Source organism: Cnephaeus nilssonii (genome assembly GCF_951640355.1).
Source record: "Cnephaeus nilssonii genome assembly, chromosome: 14".
Taxonomy (NCBI): Eukaryota; Metazoa; Chordata; class Mammalia; order Chiroptera; family Vespertilionidae; genus Cnephaeus; species Cnephaeus nilssonii.
Window position 1 is genome coordinate 48,590,293 of NC_137085.1, and position 25,856 is coordinate 48,616,148.

The window sequence follows — 25,856 nt, forward strand, 5'->3', positions numbered from 1 at the left end:
GGACATTTTATAGGACAACTGACCCAATTAGTCTGCAATAAGTCAATGACATTGAAAAACAAAGGAAGCAGGGAAGGGGAAATGCTTCAGATGAAAAGTTACTTAAGATGACCTGACAACCAAATGTAATATGTGGACTTTTGTTGGCACCCTGATTCAAAAAAACCAACCTAAATAGAATATTTGAGACCATCAAGGAAATTTTATTATGGTTTGGGTATTAGATAATAACAATAGGTATGATAATGCTAGTTAATAGGTATGATAATGTCCTTGTGTTTATATAAGGCAAATATCAACATTGTTTAGAGATACATATTAAGGTATATAGTAGAAATGATCTAATGTCTAAGATTTGTTTTCAAATACCCTAGGAAATGAACAAAAGGAATGGATAAAGAAAATGTAGCAATAGCTTGATAATTGTTCATCTGGGTTAATCTGAAATTTACTATTATTCTATACTTTTGTATATTTAAAAATATAATAACAATTTTAAAATATTTAACACATACTTGAGAAATCATATCCTTATGCAGATCTCCTTCTGTCCTAAAATAGCCCATCAAAAGAATTTTTGGTGGCATCACTATGAAATTCCCTTCAATACAAGTCTGAATACACTTAAAAAATATGACGGATCTATTCATCCAAAATGCAGATAAGAAAAATATTGTGGTGTGAAATACTTTACAAGTAATTCAGAGGGAACCCCACTTAAGGAAAAACAGAAGCACTGTATTATAAGAATAGTGGTCTCTGCATGAATGTCCAAAACAGGAGCTAGTAATTTGAGTAGTATTTCATTAAGTATATATACACCTCTAGAATTTTCCCCAAGTATCAGGAATGCTTCCAAGGAAAGAATTAAATTGCAATTGAACAACTTTTAACAATCTTTAAGTCATTTGGAATCTGGGCCCACATATGGGATATATTTCACAAACTTTATTAGAGTTCATGAGTCAAACCCATATGTTACTCTTTAGCTTCTGCTTTGCCTCACTGGCATTTGTAGGCTCAATAGTTACTTAACCATACTATATAAACCCTTCCACAAGGACTGCCCTTGGGCATTCTGGACTACATAGTCCATATCCTTCCATTTTAAAGTAATTTCCATTCAGGAAAAACTAATATGTTCCTTTGAGTTCCTGGCTAGTTCTATGTCTATGAGAGTAGTAGATTAATTATAACCCAAAGCAATTTCCAAGGAATTATACTTATTATCCAATATAAGAAAGTAGAAGAGTATGATTTAGTTCCAAGGCTTATAAAAAGTGTCCACTTTACAACAATAAAAACAATATTATTTTTTAAAAAGTGTCCACTTTACCTGGGCATAGGCTTCAGGCTCCAAAGTCAGCAATAGCTAAAATGAGACTACTTCTGATGTTATTATATCTACCCTTTCTCCTCCTACCAAAATATACCCATTTCCATTCCCTTTTTAACCTCTTTCATCTTTATTTAATGCTATATCTTTCTTTTTTATCTTTGTTTCTATTCATTAGTTCCCTACTCATCTTTTCGGCATATATTTATTAAGTTCTGGACAATGGAGGTACAAGACTGAACAAGAAACAATCTATGCTCTTGTGTACCTTATGAAAAATACTAAGAGGGAAATACTCAGGGGGTGACATAGAAGGTTACAGGTTGGAGAGGGAATAAGAACCTAAATTTAGACCTAGTGGACAGGTCAGCTTCTCTAAGGGTATGACAATTTGACCTTAGATCTAAAAAGGAAAGCATGACCACTAGCATGTATTTTAAAGAACTAATAGAAAAGATAGCCAGGAAAAGGGAACAACAAATGTAAAGGACCACGGGTCAGGAAAGATATTGGTATGTTTGAGGAACTAAAAGGAGGCCACTGACTATACCAACAGAGATCTGGGCAAGAGGTAGAGGAGGTTAAGAGATGATGCTCAAGAATTAGACTGGCACTGGATATTACAGGAATGTAAACAGCTATGGCAATGTGATTGAGTACCTAGCACCTTAAGCTTTTCTTCATTGCTAAATGGAACCCAAGTTTTGCTTGGGTGGCAATGCATCTAGTTCCAGGGAATGAATCGTAATTATTTATGGTGAATGTTATGTACAGGGAAATCACTGAAAGCTTCTGAGAAATATTTTTAATTTCATTTGAAATAACTTTTTTTCTTAATGAAAGATACAAGTGTTTTTGCCTCCTCACCCTTTGTACTTTATCTGCAGTCATATTTTCTCCTGCGGCTTCCACTCCTAAACTAAAAGGTTTAGTTTTTCAACTTTTATTTGTAATTAATTATTAAGATATAACAGATACTCATTGGAAAATATTCAAACAGGATAAATACAGGAAAGCTAAGAATAGAAAGTAATGATTCGCAGAAACTTCCCTTCCAGCCTTACTTGCCAGGGGTAATCAATAGCAATTCTTGTTTGCCCTCCAGGAATTTTCTATACCTGTACACACACAGTTTTTACACAAATTGAATCATTCTCTTTCTCTACAGCTATAGATATGCCCACACATATAACTAACTTTGCAAGTTGCTTTTTTTTTTTAAACTCAACACCTTTTGGGAGATATTTCTATACCAGCCTATTTGTATCTATTTTACTATTTTTAAAAGACTGATACTATCCCATTGTAATAACAGACCATAACTTTTTAAAGTTCTATAAATGGGAATTTAGATTGTTTGGCTTTTTTTCTTGCCACACACACACACACAATGCTGCAGTAAATCATTGTAGATAAATCATTGCATATTGGTGCAAAAATAACTGCTGGATAATTTCCTGGTAATGAAATTGCTGAATACAAGAATCAAAGCACTTAATCTTCTGATATAGTCAAATTGCCCCTCCCCAAAAGGTTACACAAACATTTTCTCTAAGAGCATTTCCTCACATCTTGTCAACACTCTGTATTGACTGGCTTCAAAGGTTTGCCAGTCTAATAGATTGGGAAAAAAAATGACGTCTCCTTTTTATGAGTCTCTATAATTATGAGGACAGCAATACCTGATTGCTGAATGTGCACGTTTTCAAGTCAGATTCCCTAGGCCCGCGGTCGGCAAACTGCAGCTCGCGAGCCACATGCGGCTCTTTGGCCCCTTGAGTGTGGCTCTTCCACAAAATACCACGTCCTGGGCGAGTCTATTTTGAAGAAGTGGCGTTAGAAGTTTAAGTTTAAAAAATTTGGCTCTCTTGCCAAAACCGGTTTGGCTCTGTGGACAGAGCATCCGTCTGTGGACTGAAAGGTCCCAGGTTTGATTCCGGGTCAAGGGCATGTACATTGGTTGTGGGCACATCCCCGGTAGGGGGCGTGCAGGAGGCAGCTAGTCCATGTTTTTCTCTCTTCGATGTTTCTAACTTTCTATCCCTCTCCCTTCCTCTCTGTAAAAAATCACTAAAATATATTTTTTTTTAAAAAAATGCCTCTCCAAAGAAATCTTAATTGTTGTACTGTTGATATTTGGCTCTGTTGACTAATGAGTTTGCCGACCACTGCCCTAGGCTAATCCTATTTTTTACCCTTAATGTGTGTAACCTTGGGCATGTTGGGTCTATAGAGAGTAAATCTTTAAGATTAAACGAGCTACGCAGGAATACAGGAAGCCCTCCCTGTCCGTTTGCAATGCGTGGTACCCGTCTAAATATTTTTTTAAGCCGAGCTTGGTCCAGTACTTCACCTTTGGCGTCTTCCTCTGAGCCAAGTCTCGCAGAACTCTTGAAGCTTGTAACTCAAAATGAGAGGAAAGTTGGCTCTGCTTTTCAAAAGTCTACCCCCGACCCTCGCTTCAGAAATACTGGTTTACATATCAATGCACAGCTGTGAGTTGCAGATTTTAAACAAGTGGACGCTCCCTGGCCTGAGCACCACCCGGCCTCCAGGACGCCCTGTTCACAGCGCCCTCAGGGGTGAAGCCGGCGGCGGCGAAAACTGCAGAGAACCGAGTGTTTCAAAAGCGTGACTTCCAGAGCCAACCCTCACACGCAGGGGCCGGGACGCACCTCCCACGGCCCCGCCCACCGAGCCGGAAGTAACGTCCCGAATCCTGTCCGTCGTGTTCCGCCGTCCGCCGGTGGCGGGGGGCCCGGCCTAGCGTGGGGCGTGCGTCGGCGTCGCAGCCCCCAGAGGGATTCTGGGTAACGGCCCCAGCCGGCTGGGCGGCTGGCTCGGCGCAGCAGGTCTCCCTCTCGCCGAGTCCGTGTGTTGTAGGGCCCGGGGCAGCCAGGCATGGAGCAGCCATGGCCGCCTCCGGGACCTTGGTGTCTCCCTCGGACAGAGGCTGAGGCTGAGGAAGAGAGTGACTTGGACGTGTCTCCCAGTTCTCCCCGCTGCCCACAACTGCCGGGCGGCGGCGCCCAGGTGAGAAGGGGCCCCTTTCTGCGAGCGGAAGGGGAGGTGCAGTCGCCAGGCTCCCGGAGTCCCCCCGGCACCCGGAGTCCCCGGTCTCTGCGACCCTCTTCGGTGCCCTGTTCCGCGCTGCCACCTCACCCGCTGGGGCCGAGCGCCCGATGCCCTCGCACCGCTATTGTAGCATCTTCTCATCTAAGGCTTCGAAGAGGGGCTGGACCTGTGTGTCTGACCTCCACCTCTGCCCACACCTTTTCACCTTGGATAAGACTTCCTCACCCTTGGAAGACGTGCCTCCCCCAAACCCTCTCCTGACAGCACCTAGATGGGGGGGCGGCTCATGCGGTAACGTTGACCCTTTGTCCTCTTGTGCGTGGTTTGATCCGAGCATTTTATTCTGTTGAAGATTCTAATGTGTGTGCAATAGTTCATCCTTAGGAACAGTAAATGGTGGCATTTCAGCAATTCACTGGGCTCCTTACTTATCAAGGTTTCTATCCAAATTTACTGCGGTGACATCCGAACCAATTCAATTGTCGCTTTGGAGGCTGGCCTAAATCTCTCCCATTCGCGTGACCATTTTACCCCTTAGGGTTGTTTTTAGTTTTGCTTCACATCCTTCTCCAGTAAAAGCACAGAGGCTCACGTTTTGCCTTTTCCTTAAAACTTCTTCCCGAGATTCCTGATGCTAACGTGTGGTTTTCACCCCAGCATTCCTTCCTCTGAAACTTATCTAAATGGGATGTGCCATTTAGGATTTTTCTGGGTCCTGTCTTAAATAAAGTGCTTACATACGCCTATCATCTTGTCCTGGTTTTTCTCCTAACCTGAGTGTGTTTTGAACGTGTATTACAGGGTCGCAGACTAGACACTTATGTGTTCAACCAAACGGATTATAGGTGTCTGCTTTCTAGGTTTCATGCAGAATGGAATCCCTAAGGGCTTAACTGAACTAATACAGTTTTTCTCTAGGCTCATCTTGCAAGCTGTTAACCAATACGAGACATTTACGTCGTTTGTCACTAAGTGTAGGGTCATCGATCCTATGCCCAGCTCACGGAGTTGGCTTCAGACAGAGAAAAATGCTGTTTCATAACACAGACTGTACTTTGGCCAGCCAATCACTGGGAAAGTGCAAGACATTTTTTAGGAGGACAGAGTGAGAGTTGATAGGTCAGTACTCATCCACTAATTATGGGTCACTGGTGTCATCTTTGTATACAAAGTGTGTTATGTAACTGCATAATGAATGTGTTACAGAGAGGAAAAAAGAATGAACAGCAGCTGCCATCGTCAATTTTGAAGGCATATGGAGAGGATAGAAGAAGAATTTTAGGTGCATTGTGGTTGAATCCCAAGAGTAACCTAAGAGAAACTTAATTTTAAAAGTATCTCTATATTAATTTTTGCTCATACACTTGTGTTTATAAGCTTATTTAGCAGAAAGGGATTTTAGAAGCAAATAGCCTTGTCTTCTTCATGAAAAATTATTTCCCTGAGATCATGTAGCTTGTTAGTAGCAGAATTAAAACCAAAATCCACCCTAACTCCTAGTACAGTCTCATTTTTTCCCCCACCTACTGCAGTGCCCATCCTGTGATGTAATGTAAAACTATTTGGCTGAAACTACCTTTGAATACTGTTAATATTTGTAAAGTGATTACTAATCCTAAATTAGTGCACATGTTATAACCTGTTTATTTGTCTTGCTGGCTTTAGGATTTACCTTTTGGATTGGAATATTCGGAAAGAATAAAATGTTTAATTCAATTTATAAACATTGTACAATCTTTATAAAAATAGCTTTGGTTCAATTTTATGGAATTTGGGGAATCTATAGACATCTTAGTGTTATATATGATGTCTAATCCTGGATGTAATGTTATACATTACATATAACATTAATTATAATAGAATTATACATTACATAATTCAAGCGGTTTGGAATTTAAAGATAAAGTTAGACCTTAATGTTCAAGTTTCTTTTTCGATTTTGTGTTAATTGAATTTATGTTTAATGTCCCTTTAAAATCTCAATATGTTCACAGATAAAATATGACTTTTTATTTAGTCATCTCAATACATGTTGCATAGTTTGCTCAAATACCCAAATGTCTGTATAGTTTGCGGAGAAGAATTTAAACATAAATCATTCTTAGAATTTAGAGATAAGATTTCTATGTTTAAGAAATGACTTAAGCATCTGACATCTTGGTCCCCAGCATATGTTGTCAGTTTGGCTCAAATAATATCTTACAAAAATTCAAAACAAAAAAAAGAGAGAAAAAGAAATGACTTGAGAATTTGCTACCACATAATTTGAAAATGCTATATCTGTTTGTTTATATCTTCTTCCTTAGTATATCTTTGTCTTTTCTTACAGTATAAATTTTATAGCTTAAATTTTCTTTTCCTGGCTCCTCCTTAAAGCATAGCTAGTCTGCACTTCTTGATTCTATTCTAAGATAGCAAAAAATAAAAATAAGTACTTTACTTGGTTAGAGTCATGTGGTGCCTGGGCTCCAAACCTGCTAAATAATTGAGTAAAACATCTGAATAACAACAATGCCCACATTTGCCCCAATAGAAATCTAAGTTTGCCTTGAAGACTCATCTAGCAAGTAGGGACCTTGCATGCTACTTGCCTCAGAATTCTTTACCACCACTAATCTATTCCATGAAGTGGAGAGTCATTTATTCAGCTAAGATTTGTTGTTCTAGCTCCTAAAGAAGCTGAGAGTTGGGTAAACAAATAAGCACAATGTTGTGTGAAAACACCACTATGAAAGTATGCATAACTTGGGTGGAGGGGGAAGGGATGAGAGAAAATTGAGGTATATAATGCCAGAATCTGGAATGGAGGTAGGAGTTTGGTGGGGCATGAAGGAAGGGGGTTGCCACATTGAAGGGGTGGAGGGAAAGAATAAGCAAAACTGAAGACAAACTGAAACCAAGTCCAGAGAGATAATAGGAAGTGAAATCATGAGGGGCAATGCCATGTCACAGAGTTTGCACTTTTTCCCAAGACTCTAAGAATGAGTAAAATGATCAGATTTAGTTTTTGGAGAGATCACTCCAAGTCTAGCAGAGAAGAGAATGGCTTGAAATGAGAAAGGGTGTATTTATATAATAGTGATGCAGGTAAGGGAATAGATTGGAATAAAATTATTCTGAATTTCTAGTTTGATATTGATCTACATTTTGGCTAAGAAATCATATAGAATGTGCCTTCAACTCTTATTTTTATACAGCTGTAGAATAGAAGGCACCCATCTCATGTAGGAGTTCGGTAAATATTAAAGCTAATTACTATTGCTTCTGACTGGAACAGAATCACCAGAGTGGGCCAGTTGGCTTTTCTTTTTTAATAACTTTACCTGTTTTGATTAGGATTAAGTTAAAGGGTATCTATTTGATATAGTCAGTTATAAATAGAAATTGCCAATAAGAACTCAGATTGCCAAGGATTTGGATAATATTGAAGGAAATTAGAAACTAATAAATGATTACTTTTAAATAAAAGGTTCTTTGCAATGAATAACTTGCAGAGCAAAATTCTAAAGGTCTGGTTTTTAGCATGTTGAGTGATAAGTTGATGAACTAGATTTAAGCTTTTGTTCTCTTTCTGCTATTTCAGATGATAAAGACTAAAACAAATGTTTGTTGTACACCAGCTACAGTTTATCTGTGCTAGTTGCCAGGCTTTTCGTTGCTGTTAGTTTTTGGGGGAGAGGCACAGATTAACAAAGAAGCTTACTGGTAGAGTCTAGTTGATGAAACAAAGCCCATAATATAAAAATGTAACTGCATACACAGAAGGTTAGGATACCTATGCACCAGAAACATTGTACAGAAATTCTTGACTAAAAGAAAATTGAACTGTGCTGCTTAAACATTCCCAATGCCTTCTTCATTTCTTACAAAGATTATTTTTCATCCAGATGTATAGCCATGGAATTGAACTGGCTTGCCAAAAGCAGAAGGAGTTTGTGAAGAGCTCTGTGGCATGTAAATGGAACCTTGCTGAAGCTCAGCAGAAACTTGGTAGCTTAGCACTGCATAATTCTGAGTCCTTGGATCAGGAACATGCCAAGGCACAAACAGCAGTATCAGAACTGAGGCAACGCGAAGAAGAATGGCGGCAGAAAGAAGAGGCTCTAGTACAAAGAGAGAGAATGTGTCTGTGGAATGTGGATACCATTAGCAAGGATGTTTTTAATAAGGTATGACCTTTTTTTTGCACTGTAATCAAAGAAGAAAAAAAACAATATTTGTACAAACCTTTGTGCATATTTGGTAGCAAAACAACAGAATCCTATAGTCAGTATTTGTTTTTGACAGTTTATGAAAAGTGCTTGTTACAGAAACCTGTATTCCCAATTGTGTCTAGTGTGGGCAGTTCTTAATATAAATATATGGCTGCAGCATAGCACCTGAATATAAGTGTGGGCTCTGGAATCAGACTGCCTCAAATCTTAGCTTTGTCACATGCTTGTTGTGACCTTGGGCAAGTCACTTAATATCTCTAAGTCTCAGTTTCCTCAACTTTATGGGGTTGGTATGAAGACTAAATAGGGTAATGTCTTAAAAGCAAGTAGCATGGGGCCTATCAGGTGGTAAAGCTAAGATTTTATAAGCACTTTCTAATGTTGCTGTGTTATAAGTTTGCTATTAGTTTTGTAACACTAATGTATAGTTGCTGGATTTACTAAATAAAGTTTTTACCACTGTTATTTTTTTAGTAAACTTCAGATAGTAATCTGAACTTGGTATTACAAGGTTTAGTAGTGAAAGGACTAGTATATTACTTATGCCAATTAAGAGTGGTTTTCTATTTCTACTGAATTATATAGGCCTTTTTCTTTGACTTCTATATCTGAAGTAGATATGGGTAATGAATGTCAGTCATTTTCAACTAGTAGGTAAATAATTACTTCTTTCTATTTGTACTAACCTTTTCAAGCTTCAAGGATAGACTGCTCATTCTTGTCTAAGTCCACATTTAATTTATCTTTAACTGTCATTATTCTTTAGACTTCTCAATCTATAGTTACTTGTTTCTGTTCTGGCATTCACTCTCAACACACCCTTTTAAGAACTCTTAATATCCTTCCCCTACACCAGCTCTAGTTCTGTTACAGCAATAAGTAATACACATAGGTAAATGACACCACTAGCACTATCAGTACTTTATTCTTTAATTCAGAAAAATTATGAATTCAGCAACATGCTTTTTGTAAAAAACAACAAAAACCACATAAATATGTAAAATAGGATTGTAAGGCTTTCTTCACTAGCTGTTCCGTTTCCCAGAGATAACACTGGTAACAGTAAGTTATATCTTTCTAGACTTTTTTTGTACTTGTACTAATTTATATATTTTTCCTCCCCCACAATGGGATCACTCTTTATCTTAATATTTTGCTATGTTAGTATATATTGTTCTAAGGGGTGTGTCTTCTAAAGTGTTATTTTATTTCTGGTTTGCATTTATACCCTAAACTATTCAAAATAATTTTCTTCTTCCAGAGAGAATGGTCAAAATAATGTTTCTTTGTATTATAAAGTTAATGTCTCTTAATACAGTGGTCACAAATTTTCATTTGTCTCTCCTTTTCATTGTTTTTTTAAACTTAAGTTTTAACAAGGCCTACCTTTATACCACACATTAATTAGGACTATTTTTATGTTCCAGTCATTTGCTCAAAATCGTACATTGATTTTGTCTGGGAGCTTGAGACTTGAGAGGACTGGTCTAGATCTGCGCTGTCCAACTCGATAGCCACTAGCCACATGTGCTATTGAGAGCTTGAAATGTGGCTAGTCCGAATTGAGATGTGCTGTAAGTGTAAAATACACACCAGATTCCAATGATTTAGTACCAAAAGAAGTAAAATATTTCATTAATAATTTTTTGTATTGCTTACCTGTTGAAATGATATGCTGGATATGTTGGGTTAAATTAATGTTATTTATCTGTTTCTTTATGCTTTTCAATGTGGCTAATAGAAATCTTTAAATTATATTTGTGATGGATTATATTTCTACTGGACAGTGCTGGTCTAGATAGCAGAGTATATAAAGAAAAAAATGCTTTCATTTTGAAATATATAAACTTGTGTGCTTTTTTATTGTAAACTGCCAGAGAGCTAGTTTGCAATTTTCATTTTTGGCAGTGGTGATCTCAAGGTTTAAATGCGACCACAAGATGTTCTGCGAAATTATTCTGCCATTTTTTCTGGCCAGATACAAACTTCATGTTGGTCTGTTTTATGACTGAATATTTCATCGAAAATAAGCACTTCTTTAATAGAAATTTGTACTTGATTTCAGAATCAAATTGTTTGGCTTCTCCTAAGAAAAGTTTGCAACAAAGGTCTATTTTAGGTTTGTGTCTTATCAAAGAATTCTAGTAGATATATTTTATTTTCTATATACTTTGAATTTCGGGATTTATATTCAGCAAGAGCTCCAAAGATTAGTCTAGAGCAGTGACTTTCAACCGTAAGAATTTTTAAAACATACAGTACCTTACTATTTAGTCAGGGACACTGACCTCTTTTCCCTTAGATTGTCAAAAAAATGACAATAGCCAAAACAGCTATAGCTGTCTGGTATGTCTTGAACCATAAATATATATAGGTCATATAATAGAGTTAGTTGCATCTTATTGGTCATGTCACATAATAAGGTGTCTCTTGGTACCAGAAATATTAAATATTATAAATCTTATATATAAAAGCCTAATATGCAAATTGTCCCCACGGGAGTTTGATCTGGAGTTTGATCGCTCGCTATGACATGCGCTGACCACCAGGAGGCGGCACGGAATGAAGGGAGACCCCGGTCAGCAGCTGGAAGGAAGGCCCCGGCCGGCAGCCGGAAGGCCCCAATTGGCCCTGATCACCGGCCAGGCCTGGGACCCTACCCATGCATGAATTTCATGCACTGGGCCTCTAGTCCTTACATAAAAGTTTAGGTGCCTGAATATTTTTAATTTTATTTTAGAGGATGTTTATTAAAGCTAGGGGCAATGAAACAAGGAAGGGCTGGGAAAAGGAGCCTAGGTTGAGCTGCTTTGGCTCACCGAGAAGTCAGAAAAGCCCTGGCCAGCGTGTTCAGTGGTTAGAGCGTTGGCCAGCACACAAAGAGTCTTGGGTTCGATTCCTGGTTAAGGGCACATACTTGGGTTATGAGTTTGCTCCCCAAACCTGGTCAAGGTGCGTGCTCAAGGCAACAGTCGATGTGTGTCTCTCACATCGATGTTTCTCTCTCTTTCTCTCTCTATTCCACTCTCTCAAAAGAAATGGAAAAATATCGTCAGGTGAAGATTAAAAAAAGAAGAAAAAAGAGACAACGTGGCCATGGGGACTGGTTCAGGGGTTTGCCTGGGATGAACTGCCACTGCCCATTGCTGCACTGGTTGCAAGCCTCGTGATGTCCCTTAGAGTTTAGGAAATCATGCCTGTGAAGAAAGAAAAGGGGGATGGAAAGGTGCAGGCATGCTCCTAGGAGAGAGCGTGCAAGGGCACCTAAATTTTTAAAAAGTCATTTTGAAGCAAAAAAGGGTATTTATTTATTTATTTTGTAAAAAATCAAAGTTGTATCTTATTTTTATTGTCAGATCAGCAAAAAATATATATTTTGGTGTGCCACAGAATTTTAGTAGTTTATGTATGCCATAAGATGAAAAAGTTTGAAAATCACTGGTCTAGAGTTGCAGATACTTAATGGGAATGAATAAAGCAAAACATAAATGATGCATGTAAAGGATATTTCTATACCTAACTTTAATATAGTTTAACAAAAAGATCCATTCATTTTTCTGTATAATTTCTAAAGTAGTTCTATAATTTTTCATACATCATTTTAAATAAAACTAATGAAACTCCAGTACAAGTAAATTTTAATTGTTTAATAGAGTTTAACACATGAATTTAATGATATAATATCAGTATAAGATTATACCACCTATTTATTGTGTCTATAGGAAAGATTGCAAGACATTCAGTGTCTGAGAAAGAAGATCAATCAGAATATAAAATCTGATTTTAACTTAAATTTTTTTTAGAGTTTTATTAATCAAGATAAAGGAAAAGAATCAGAAGATGAAGATAAATCAGAATCATTTATGCAGAAATATGAGCAAAAAATCAGACATTTTGGTAAGTCTACTGTTTGAATTACCTTCTTCTATAACGTTTAATATAAATATGTGTACAAAAGGTAGATTTATAAAATGGGAACCAAAAAGAAGATAAGTAACAAACTCCAGTTGTGTCGCTACTTCTGGCAAAGTTGTACAGCACTTGTTTTAGATATTTTGTGTGTGTGTGTGTGTGTGTGTGTGTGTGTGTGTGTGTGTGTGTGTTTTGGGGGGGCGGTTAATAATAGAAATGTACTGACAGACTAAACCTAATTGTGAAGAGCAGCAAATGTAATCTATTATCCTATCTAATAAAAGAGAAACATGCAAATTGACCATACCTCCGCTACGCCCACAAGCCAATCAGGAGCAAGTATACAAATTAACCCAACAAATATGGCAGAGGCCACAGAGCTGGAGAGAGCAGGAGGCGTGGGTTGCCCCCAGCGATGGAGGAAGCCAAGATTTCTGCCTGCCCTGGCCTGCCCTGGCCTCGGCTCAAGGCTACAAAGTTTCAATTATAGAAGATAAATAAATCCCAGATACCAGGGCTTCCGCATGGGTCGCCGGGGGGCGTGGCCGGCCTGCAAACCACCACAGGCCCCTCACCCAGGCTGCCCCATGCCCCAAGGGAACCCCCACCCTGATCCAGGACACCTTTGAGGGCAAACCAGCTGGCCCCCACCCATGCATCACGCCTCTATCCTATCTAATAAAAGAGTAATATGCAAATTGACCATCATTCCAACACACAAGATGGCTGCCCCCGTGTGGACACAAGATGGCCTCCACAAGATGGCCAGCAGGGGAGGGCAGTTGGAAGGGACCAGGCCTACAAGGGAGGGCAGTTGTGGGCGATCAGGACAAGAGTGGAGAGCAGTTGGGGGAACCAGGCCTGCAAGGGAGGGCAGTTGGGGGCGATCAAGCCTGCAGGGGAGGGCAGTTAGGGTGACCAGGCTGGCAGAGGCGGGAAGTTGGGGGTGACCGGGCCTGCAGGGAAGGGCAGTTGCGGGGAACCAGGCCTGCAGGGGAGAGCAGTTGGGGGTGACAAGGACCTTTAGGGGAAGGAAGTTGGGGAGGGGACCAGGCCTCTAGTCCTATATAATAAAAGAGAAACATGTAAATTGACTGTACCTCCGCTACGCTCCAGCCAATCAGGAGGAGTATGCAAATTAACTTCATCGCATCTGAGAGCAGGGAGGAGGCAGCTCCTAGCAAGGAAGCAGGCTGTCGCCTCAGAGACACGGAAGCAGGCAAGTGCAGCCTGCAGGCAGCACCCAGCACGGCCTGGTTGGCCATTGCCTCGGCGACCCGGGAGCAGGCAAGCACTGCCGCAGGCAGCACCCAGCACAGCCTGCTTTGGGGAGCAGGGAAGCGCTGCCGCAGGCAGCTCCCAGCACAGCCTGCTTGGCCGTCGCCACAGAGACCCGGGAGCAGGCAAGCTCAACCTGCAGGCAGCTCCCAGCACGGCCTGCTTGGCCGTCACCGCGGCGACTGGGGAGCAGGGAAGCGCTGCCGCAGGCAGCTCCCAGCACGGCCTGATTGGCCGTTGCCTCGGCGATCCGGGAGCAGGCAAGCACTGCCACAGGAAGCACCCAGCACGGCCTGCTTGGCAGTTACCGTGGTGTGGAGCAGGCAGGCCCCGCAGAGAGCAGAGAACCAAGGGGAGCGGGCCTAAGCCGTCAGTAGGACATCCCCTGAGGGCTCCCAGTTTGGAGAGGGTGCAGGTCAGGCTGAGGGACACCCTGGCCTCCGCTCAAGGCTTTCGTGCACCAGGCCTCTAGTTATATAATAAAAGGGTAATATGCAAATGGACTGAACAGCAGAATGACCGGATGCTATGACACACACTGACCACCAAGGGCCAGATGTTCAATGCAGGAGCTGCCCCCTGGTGGTCAGTGCACTCCCACAGGGGGAGCTCTGCTCAGCCACAAGCCGGGCTGAGGGCTGGCAAGCGCAGCGGTGGTGGCAGGAGCCTCTCCCACCTCCTTGGCAACGCTAAGAACACCTGACTGTCACTTAGGCCCACTCCCCACAGTCATACATCCCCCAAGGGCCCCTGGACTGCTAAAGGTCACAGGCCGGGCTGAGCGACACCCCCCCCCCCCCGCTCTGCCCCGAGTGCACAAATGTTGTGCACTGTGCCTCTAGTTATTATATAATACTACCCTCTAAGATACAGTCTTTATTTACTCCACATTCCATTCCCCAGCTAGTCTTTGCTTTGTCTTTTTTCCTCTTTGCTTCGTCTTTTTTCCTCTTTGCTTCCTTGGTATCTGGTTATCATATGGTTATAGGACTAGCTTTCATCTCCTCACCCCTCTAGGTTTTAGATATGATATTATATAATTCAGGCAGGTCCTTGAATTGTTATTCAGATAAATATAATAATAGAAATATGTATACAAAGAACTGAAAAATAGTTTTCTCTGTAAGGGAAAAGTGGTGAGATAGGGATTAATATAAGTGAAGGCTTCCCAGAGGAGGTAACATCTGAACTGGATTATGAGGAACACATAGGAGTTACCCATGTAGGTAAGGAAGCAAAGCAACAGCACATGCAAAGACACAGTTCGGAAGTAGCATGTTGTATTCTAAGATTTATAAGCAGTGTGATACTGCTGAAGTAAAATGCTACTCGGAAGTGTTAGGAGTTAAGCTTCAAGTGATATTTTTTTATCCCAAGTAATATGTTCATTTAGTAAACAGTTTTTATTTGTAGTATATTAATAAGATTTTTAATGGCATTTTGAGATCTCTTTCCTATTGGTGTTCCCAAAAGTATTTAGAATTTCATTCATCCTCAGCTGTGTCACGACAATAGATACTTTAGATTTTTTCCTTTTTATGCATTTTATTCATAAGATACTCCTTTCCTCATACTTTTTATTTAAAAATATAAGCTGTGTATTCTATTTAACTCAAACATAGTATCTGAAGAAGTGAAGTTTATTGTTATATATATTATTATTCTGGTATCATTTATAATAGAAAGAAAAGGATAAACAGTCCTCCCTTTGTTAGATATTAAAATCTTTAAATGAGTAGAGCCCAAGTCATAAGGATAAAAAACAAAATTTTTGTAAGCCTTAGTTGTGATAATGTGAGTTGTCACTCTCACCTCTAGTTCTCTTCCTAGGCCTACGTATTCTGCTGTAGGAAACAGTGCCATATATTGATTGCTCTTTCAGAGCATGGCTGCATCTGGTAGAATAGCATCCCTCAGGTATCAACAGCTGACATATTATGGGCTAGTTGCTTTGGAGCCATGTAAAACCAGCCAGTGTGAAACAGTTCCCTCACTTTTGCTGTAAACTTGGTCAGAAGCAATATTATGTGGGAAAACATCTCAACCTTACAAGGTGTAATAACCCAACTGGCACTATAACTGTATGTGTCTTCAATAAAACATTTCACATTCAATAAACCTGGTGTTTCTTGATAGTGATGTTCATAATACCAGTGAATTTCACAAGCCCATTGCCTTCATTTTTTGGTGGGTCAGGAAGTAATGTGGTATGGGATATAAATCATTTAGTAAGGACCACAAATGTATTACTGATAGAAGAATGGCAAGGAGAGAAGGCAATTACCAGATCTAGAATGGGCTTGTTCAAGTGAGGAAGCAATGGCTCCTCCGAGATTAAATGGAACAAAAATAATCAACCTATTACTTGATGGTTGGCTGGTCTCTCTAGGATACAATGCCATGTTGAGGTTTCATCACTGATTTCTGCTACTGGCAAATTAGGTGTTCATTGGCTATCCTGGAATATTGATGGGGAGATCCCATGCTGTTGAATCTCTGCATAATCTCATCTGCCATCATGACCCCTTAGTTTATAAAATATTGTGTAAGCAATGAGATGACTGAGGATAATGGCTGTCGTAACATTCACAAATGATTAATAAACAATTGTTTGTTTTGCCATTGTATGTGTGGGCTTCCAGTGTCTCGTCCTATAAGACTAACCAGAGCCATACTGTCTTCAAAGCCAATCAGACCTTATAGCCACTCACGGATTCACATTGTGCCTGTTTTTTAGTGGAAATGCACATTGACTTTTCACTTTGGAGGAGATAGCCTGCTTGCTATAGCCCATTGGATCCTCCAGAAATGTACTAAGATTGTAGGCTTCCCCAAATTTCCTGTGTTTTATTTCCAGCTTTCTGGCATGTTTATATCTTACCAAGACATCTGGGATACCCGCTACTTCCACTCACCAAGTTCCATCAGTGTGAAGTGACCAATTTACAGTTATGTGGAATGATGAGATAACCAAGTGCCTGTGAACTAAATTATAGCAGAGAGTTGATAGAGACCTGAGGCAAGACAATGAAAGTTTAATGCTGTCCCTGCTGGTGGAAGCAAATGTTTCTGGTGGTGTTTGCTTAATGTGGTAAAGGAAAAAAAAAAACATTTGTCAGAATAATGACATTGATATACTTCTTGGAAGTAAACACATCTGTAATAGCAACTGTGATTAAAGCTTCCAACTGGAGGTTTTCCAAACTTGCATTGTATTCCAAACTTTTGGAAGACATGGGCCTGGTACATGGGAGGCTATAAAGGGCTGCAGAGGCTTCCACACCAGTTCTTCTCTGTGGTCTCATGAGCAATTAAAACATTTTTCCTAATTTTCCCTAATAGTATTTGTTGACTATCTTTCTTATGTTGCTTTTATGGTTATAACTAGACTAGGGGCCCGGTGCACGAAGATTCATGCATGGGGGGTGGGTCCCTCAGCCCGACCTGCAACCTCTCCAATCTGGGAGTCCTCAGGGGAGTGCTCTCCAATCCGGAGTTTCTGTCTGTCTTTGCAATCATATGAGCAAATTGTCTGAGACCCCAACCCAGTTTGGTTTGTTGCTCACAGAATAATAGAGGCTTTTTTTTTTCTTTGCTTCATTGATGGAAATTTCCTGGAAGTTTTAGGATATCTTCCCTTTAATTTTTCCTAGACCCTCTGATTTTACTTATGTCTCTCACCTTTGCTTTCCCTCCATCCCCCACCGCAATAGTAACTTGCTCCAGGCTCACTTTGCTCTAGTGTCTAGGACAGTGATGGGCAACCTTTTGAGCTTGGTGTGTCAAACTTCGCCAAAAAACTGAGCATAACTCGGGTAGTGTGTCACTTTGAGGAAAAAACATTATTTCGCAAATGTTTCATCCTCAGGAGCAGCAAATGTTTCATCCTCGGCATGCGCGTGTCATCAGAAATGGCTGTGTGTGTCAGTGCTGACACGCGTGTCATAGGTTCGCCATCACTGGTCTAGGAGATCCGTCTGCCACCAGAACTACAATTCCCAGCATTCCTGGCGCTCCCCGCACTCTGGGCTTCCGCTTCCGGTCCTGGGGCTGCCACCAGCACTACTATTCCCAGAATTCCTGGTGCTCCCCGCGCTCTTGGTTTTCCCTTCCTGCTCTGTCTCTGTCCCACAGCCTCCCGCTCTGCCAAGTCCTCCAAGCCACCAGCTCTCCCGCTCTGCTCTCCGCCTGCTGCCTGTGTATGCAAATTAACCCACCATCTTTGGCAGGTTAATTTGCATACTCCTGATTGGCTGGTGGGTGTTGTGGAGGTATGGTCAATTTACATGTTTCTCTTTTATTATATAGGATGGAATTTGCCATCTGGTGATAAATGGTACAACCATATTATGGAGTATTGAGAAGCACTGAGATCTTAATTATTATTTTCCTCCTGCATTTGTACTTAATTTAGTAATCCATGCTTTATAAATATAAAATATCAATTAAAAAATCTGTTTTCTTTTAAATTTTACTAAAGTTTTATTCAAAGTCATATGCATCTTTGACATTACTGTCTTTATGATCAGCAGAACTACTTTTTGATGATCTAACACAGTTTTCAGTGGTTCATCATCTGTTGACTTCCAGCCAAATTTAGCTGTGATTCAGCAATTTTTGAATTTGTGTAGGATGTTTTCACTGGGAATTTTATCAAAAGCTGTAAAAAAGAAAAGAAAGAAAAAAGCTGTTAACATTTGCATGAATACTATGAGATCTGTTTCAGTGACACTGAAGGTGGATAGTCACAGTCTGTTTAATCAGTTAGCTATTGCTTTCAAGCATGTCAATATCCTACTTTTGAAAAATATTTACTATAAAGTAATCTTGAATAATATGTGAAGTGAAATGAGTAGAAAATAAATATGGAGGATATAATTCTGTTTCTTTAAAAGTCATCCTATATAATAAAAGCCTAATATTCAAAGTGTCCAACCATTTGTTCAGCCGTTCGACCAGTCACTATGACGCGCACTAAACACCAGGGACGAGACACTCTGACCAGTAGGTTAGCTTGCTGCTGGGGTCCAGCTGATCGGGACTGGGCGAGATGGGCTAGACACGCCCTAGAGCCCTCCCGCAGTCCCTCTCCAGTCCCAATCATACACCGGTGGGGTCCCTCGGCCTGGCCTGCACCCTCTCGCAATTCAGTTCCCCTTGGGATTGTCCACAGGCCAGGCCGAGGGACCCCACCAGTGCACGAATCCATGCACCAGGCCTCTAGTTAAAAAATAAGCCCAGAAGAAAATATATAAAAATGTTAAAGTTAATTATCGCTTAGAGAATTGCAGATGATTTTTATCTCCTGGATTTTTCAAATTCTTCACAATAAATATACTTGATATAATCTGAAAAAGAAATATATAGAAGGGTTTATAGTAAGAAATCAAGGATGGTTTAACATTAGAAAACTCATTAATATGATTCACCGTATTAACAGACTATAATAGTATAACCATAAGATTTAGTAACAATTTGTTATAGAAGGAATAGAAATGTCAGAGGAATTTCTAGAATGCTTAATTGGGTAATGGAGCCTAGGAAGCACTGTAGATGGCAGGGGAAAACTAATGGGCTTGGTTTCAAATAAAATGAGTTTATGTGCAGGCACGTAGGTAGAAATAATTGTCTGGTGGTAAGTGATTGGGAATAAAGGAGACCTGTGGCTCAGAAAGTACAGAAAAAAAGGTCATATATCTTTCATTAAGAAATGCACAACCTAGTTGGGAGATTTTAGCACATAGAAAAATTAATATAATGAGTATAATTTGAAGGATTAAAATTTATCATTTTTATTATGAGTATAATGTAAAAAGGAAATGGAAATCATCAAGATTATATATTTGGGGGACTGTGTTAAGAATCAGTTGGAATATTTTTTTAAATAAATCTTTATTGTTCAAATTATTACAATTGTTCCTCTTTTTCCCCCCATAGCTCCCCTCCACCCAGTTCCCACCCCACGCTCCACCCTTACCACCCCCACTGTCCTCATCCATAGGTGTACGATTTTTGTCCAGTCTCTTCCCTTTCCCCCCGAGGATTGTCAGTCCACTCCCTTTCTATGCCCCTGATTCTATTATATTCACCAGTTTATTCTGTTCATCAGATTTTTTATTCACTTGATTTTTAGATTCACTTGTTGATAGAAATGTATTTGTTGTTCATAATTTTTATCTTTACCTTTTTCTTCCTCCTCTTCTTAAAGAATACCTTTCAGTATTTCATATAATACTGGTTTGGCGGTGATGAACTCCTTTAGCTTTTTCTTATCTGTGAAGCTCTTTATCTGACCTTCAATTCTGAAAGATAGCTTTGCTGGATAGAGTAATCTTGGTTGTAGGTTCTTGCTATTCATCACTTTGAAGACTTCTTGCCACTCCCATCTGGCCTGCATAGTTTCTGTTGAGAAATCATCTGACAATCGTATTGATGCTCCCTTGTAGGTAACTAACTGTTTTTCTCTTGCTGCTTTTAATATTCTCTCTTTGTCTTTTGCTCTTGGCATTTTAATTATGATGTGTCTTTGTGTGGTCCTCTTTGGATTCCTTTTGTTTGTGGTTCTCTGTGCTTCCTGGACTTGTAAGTCTATTTCTTTCACCAGGTGGGGGAAGTTTTCTGTCATTATTTCTTCAAATAGGTTTTCAGTATCTTGCTCTCTCTCTTCTTCTGGAACCCCCATAATTCTGATGTTGGTACGCTTGAAATTGTCCCAGAGGCTCCTTACACTATCTTCATATTTTTGGATTCTTTTTTCTTTTTGCTTTTCCGGTTGGGTGTTTTTTGCTTCTTTGTATTTCAAATCTTTGACTTGATTCGTGCGGTCCTCTAGTCTGCTGTTGGATCTCTGTATATTATTCTTTATTTCAGTCAGTGTATGCTTAATTTCTGATTGGTCCTTTTTCATATCCTCAAGGGTCACACTAAATTTATCGGCCTTTTCTAGAAAATTCTTGAAAAACCTTATAACCGTGGTTTTGAACTCTATATCCAGTCATTTGCTTTCCTCCATTTCTTTCATTTGTGATCTGTTTCTTTGTCTCCGCATTTTCGCTGCTTCCCTGAGTTGATAGAGTGGATTTGTGTGCTAGGTGACCTATAGGGCCCAGTGGCTCAGCCTCCCCAGTTACCTGAGGTGGACACTCTTGGTGCACCCCTTTGTGGGCTGTGTGCACAGTCTTGTTGTAGTTAAGCCTTGATTGTTGTTGGTATCACTGGGAGGAATTGACCTCCAGGCCAATTGGCTGTGAGGATCATCTGTGTCTGATGGGAGAACTCCTGTGCTGGAGACACCCTTATGAGACAAGACTTGCTTTAGTGGGGCTTTGGTGCTCACTGAGTCTGCCCCCTGAGTGTGTCCCTTATGGATCTGAGGAGTTGTAATCTGGATGGTCCTACTCTGACCCCTGGGTACACTGGCTCTTGGATCTCCAAGGAGGTGCTAATTTAGCCTCTGCCTGAAGCCACCCAGCAGGAGCTACGGAGAGATCTGCAGATTCCTCTTCTTTGTTTGGGTTTTGGAGGTGCCCAGATGAGGCCCAGCTGTGAAGCAATGCAAGCTGCTGCGAGGCCTTGGGCCTTCTTTTGGATGTTTTGGGTCTCACTGACTCAGCTGCAGTTTGTTGGGTAAGTTTAGATTTCAAAGGACCAGGCCATTTATATGAAAAAGCCTCTGTGCTCAGCTTGAAGAATGGGGCAGAGTCTCAGGGCAGAGCAAACAGCAATGGCTTTGTGGGGCGGGATCTCAGGGCGGAGCAAACAGCAATGGCTTCCCGTCAGCCCTGCCCTAAGAGGCCCCTGGGTCTCAGTGTCCAGTGGTAATCACCACAAGCACCTCTGAGAGAAAGCCGCCCTCGAGTTTCACCTGCTGCCAAACAGTCCAGTTTCTCCCCGTATGAGTCTGGGTCCCCAGAGTCTTGCCCAGAACTGGAGTTCCGAGCATTTGGGAGCTTTTTTCTCCCTCCTGATTGAGAAAGCCAGCTGCGTACTCAGTTGCCAGCCCTCACCGCGTGCACACCTCCATACCTCTGCCTTCCGCAGCTCCTGTGAGTCTCAGTGTGCTTTTCTCTTTCCGTCTAATTGTAGAATCTCCACTCAGCCAGCCTTCCTGTGGTTCTGGATGATGTCTGTTTTATCTTTTAGTTTTAGTTTTGAAATTGTTGTGTGAGGCAGCAGTTCAGGTGTTTACCTATGCCGCCATCTTGGTTTCTCCATCAGTTGGAATATTAAAAGCTAATGGATAGATTGGGATTTAGATGTTCACCAGAAAAATTTAAAGGTGAAATTAATTATTTAATTTAAACTATTTTAATTTCTCAAAGTAAGTTTTTTCAGGTATCCATATAAGTTGGTTGGCTAGTTTAAATAACTAGATTATCCTTAACCAAAGGATTAGTTTACTATTTGATGAATGAATTGTTGATATTGTGTGAATATTATCAATGTTTACTCTGTCAGACACTGTTTTAAGTGCTCTAATATGTATTGATCAATCTGCACAAAAATCCTGTGAGTTACATACTATTTTTAGCCCTATTTTACATAAGAGAAAATGGAGGCATAGAGGTATAAAGGAACTTGTCCAAGGTGTAGTAAATGGCCAGTATTTGAACCAAAGCAGGTTAGCCTTAGATTCTGTTTTCTTAGCTATCATGCTAAATTGTGTTACTCTCCATTTGTTTATACATCCTATATAATAAAGAGGTAATATGCAAATTGACCGTCACACCCTCACACACAAGATAGACACCCCCATGTTGTCACAAGATGGCTGGCAGGGGAGGGCAGTTGGGGGCGACTGGGTTGGCAGGGGAGGGCAGTTAGGGGAGACCAGGCCAGCAGGGTAGGGCATTTAGGGGCGACCGGGCCGGCAGGGGAGGGCAGTTGGGGGTGATCGGGCCAACAGGGGTGGGCATTTGGGGGCGATTGGGCTGGCAGGGCAGCCGTTAGGCGTCGATCAGGCTGGCGGAGGAGTGGTTAGGGGGTGATCAGGCTGGCAGGCAGAAACGGTTAGGGGCGATCAGGCAGGCAGGCAGGCGAGCAGTTAGGAGCCAGCAGTCCCCGATTGTGAGAGGAATGTCCCCTGAGGGGTCCCAGATTGGAGAGGGTGCAGGCCGGGCTGAGGGACACCCCCCACCCCAGTGCACAAATTTTGTGCAACGGGCCTCTAGTTTGTTTATAAATTCCAAAATAACATTAGCACTTTCAGGTATGTTTTATTCCACTAAGCCAGTGGTCGGCAAACTCATTAGTCAACAGAGCCAAATATCAACAGTTACAACGATTGAAATTTCTTTTGAGAGCCAAATTTTTTAAACTTAAACTTCTTCTAACACCACTTCTTTAAAATAGACTCACCCAGGCCATGGTATTTTGTGGAAGAACCACACTCAAGGGGCCAAAGACCCGCATGTGGCTCGCGAGCCGCAGTTTGCCGACCACGGCACTAAGCCATTGATTCTATTGATATATTTGTTCATAAGATTCCACACTCTCCCCACAGAGATCTATATGGAGTACCTATAGCCTAACTTCTCAGTTTTGTAATATTTGGGTGTACTTTTTGTTGTTGTTAATCCTCACCCAAGGATATTTTTTTCATTGATTTTTATAGAGAATGGAAGGGAAAGGGAGAGACAGAGAGATGTGAAAGAGACACATTGATTGGTTGCCTCCTGCACACACCCTGATCAGGGCCAGGGAACCTGTGACCAAGGTACATGCCCTCGACTGGAATCGAACCCGGGACCCTTCAGTCCACGGGCTGACACTATTCACTGAGCCAAACCAGCTAGGGCTGGGTATACTTTTTTAAAAATATATATATATATTTTTTATTGATTTCAGAGAGGAAGGGAGAGGGAGAGATAGAAACATCAATTATGAGAGAGAATCATTGATTGGCTCCTTCATGCACACGCCACACAGAGGATCAAGCGGCAACCAAGGCATGTGCCCTGACCGAGAATCAAACTGTGGCCTCCAGGTTCTTAGGTTGATGCTCAACCACTGAGCCATGCTGGCCGAACTGGGTATATCTTTTTTAAATCAAGTCATGGCAAGTATTCCTCAGATAAAGAAAAGCTATGGTCAACTTCAAGGGTTAATTTTGTCTTGGGAGTATGGGTGGGAAGAGATCAACCAGTGAACTTCCATGCATATACAGTATGCATAACCTATGGATACAGACAATGGGGTGGTGGTGAGGGCCTTGAGGGGGATGTGAGTGGGCTGGAAGAGGTTAATGGGGGAGAAAGGAGGACCTATGTAATACTTCCAACAATAAAGATTTTTTTAAAAATGAAATAACATTAAAATTATTTTTTTAACATTTAATGGTACCCCTCTTCATGGCCCCTACAAGTGTCATTAACCCTTTCATATTATCTTGCCTGCAAAAGAAACCAAAATGGATAGGATTTTGGTGCCTCAGTGAGTCATTATGCTGCAATGGTGAAGTAAACAGGAGAACAGTGCTCTCTCTATGGATAGTAGATAGAGTTGAAAATATTGCCTCTTCAGAAATGTCACAGAGCTAAGACAAAACTGCTTTATAGGATTTATTTTATGACTTCAGCTATAAGCAATAAGGATTATGCTTTCTTTAGATATGATCCTCAGAAGTTATTAGGTCCTTTAATTACAGTTTGAGAAGTAGTTTCAGATAACTTCTATGGTCATTCTGCTTCTCAGAATTTAAAATGACCTAATCACTGTATCCAGAATGTTGGGTAAATAACTTGATAAAGCTTGTAAAACTCTTTATAAGAAAATGCTAAAATGCTTTTTCCCCTGTGTTTTTTAAATGAGAACACATTAATCACTTCTTTTCAGTTGATTCTTATGTTGCTAAAGGTATATTTCTCAGTAAGATATAGGTCTTCAGTTTTGTTCTTTCTTGTGTTCTAATGTGGAACTTTAATATATGGAAGTTCATTTTGTGTCTAGAGGCAAGATTTACTGCCAAACTATTAAGACAGCTTTATAAAATTTTCATGATGATTCAGTAACATCCAGACTTCCTTGGATGAGTCTAAAGCACTAAGTGTAACTATGTTATACTTAATTTACTCAAGTGTAAAGCTGACTGGACAGAGTTAAATAAAAACTTAACACTTTACTGGTTCCATGATCACTTGGGTGATATTAACTTTTTGACTAAATTTCTTACTAATGTGAATAAAGATGAAGTTGCACCTTAAGTAGTATTTGGATTAGTTTGATATTTTGAAGCAAAGGAGCAGCCATTTGCAAATATGCTTAACTAATTTTTAAAAGATTTTGTTTTCTGTGTATACAAACAGTCAGAATGACTGGTTAACATGATTAAAATAGTTAAAGTATATGGTTTGTTTGTCTTTTAATATGGTTTTATTGATTTTAGAGAGAAGAGAAGGGAGAGGGGTAGACAGATATGAACATCAATGAGAGAAACATCCATCAGCTGCCTCCTTGCATGCCCCCTTCTGGGGATCAAGCTCTGACCAGAAATCAAACTGGTGACCTCTTGTTTCATGGGTCGATAGCCACCTGAGCCGGGCTAAAGTATATTGTTTTTATAAAACCGACTGGATTAGTTTCCCATGCTGTCAACATTTTACCATATCATCTTAGACATTTTTTAATTAGATTGTAGCTTTTCTGAACCTTCTACTAATTCTTTGTTCGCTAAGTGCATTTTATTGAGGTTTTGCTGTCTTTTTCATCTTTCCAATAGAAAAATTTATATTCTGTGACTAAATAATGTTGAGTCTCTTAAAATCATCTTTTTTTACTAGATGACCAGCCATCTCACTTTGCCCGGGACTTTGGGCATGACCCAGATATAGGAGTTTTGGCTTTAAACCAATCACTCAGCTTAAGTCTGACTAATTATCTGGATAAAAACACCTTTCTGTGAATTTTGGAAGCTATTTCCAATATACTGCATATTGCTTTAAAAGGATTTTATCCCTCTTCATTTGCTCTTTTACGTAACATATTGCTGTGGTAATATAAATCGTCTTTAAGGATAATCATTTTAAAATACCATTGCTTCGCTT

The 25,856-nt window shown here is 40.4% G+C and overlaps 2 protein-coding genes across 4 annotated transcripts in view; one reads left to right on the plus strand and one right to left on the minus strand.

Moving 5' to 3' along the window:
- Positions 1-4,055: 4,055 nt before the first annotated feature.
- Positions 4,056-25,856, plus strand: part of CDC37L1 (cell division cycle 37 like 1, HSP90 cochaperone) — a 54,632-nt gene continuing 32,831 nt past the window's right edge. For 2 of the 3 annotated variants that reach the window (XM_079790384.1, XM_079790383.1), the window contains exons 1-3: positions 4,056-4,369; positions 8,299-8,580; positions 12,429-12,522. In XM_079790384.1, the coding sequence (XP_079646510.1) occupies positions 4,238-4,369; positions 8,299-8,580; positions 12,429-12,522 (508 nt within the window). In that variant the 5' untranslated portion in view covers positions 4,056-4,237. Of the gene's footprint in view, positions 4,370-5,329; positions 5,531-8,298; positions 8,581-12,428; positions 12,523-25,856 lie in introns of all 3 variants that reach the window. The other variant, XM_079790385.1, reaches the window with a different exon arrangement.
- Positions 15,861-25,856, minus strand: part of AK3 (adenylate kinase 3) — a 55,804-nt gene continuing 45,808 nt past the window's right edge. Inside the window, exon 6 of the mRNA XM_079790386.1 lies at positions 15,861-18,475. The gene's annotated coding sequence lies outside the window, so the exon portion shown is untranslated. The remainder of the gene's footprint in view (positions 18,476-25,856) is intronic.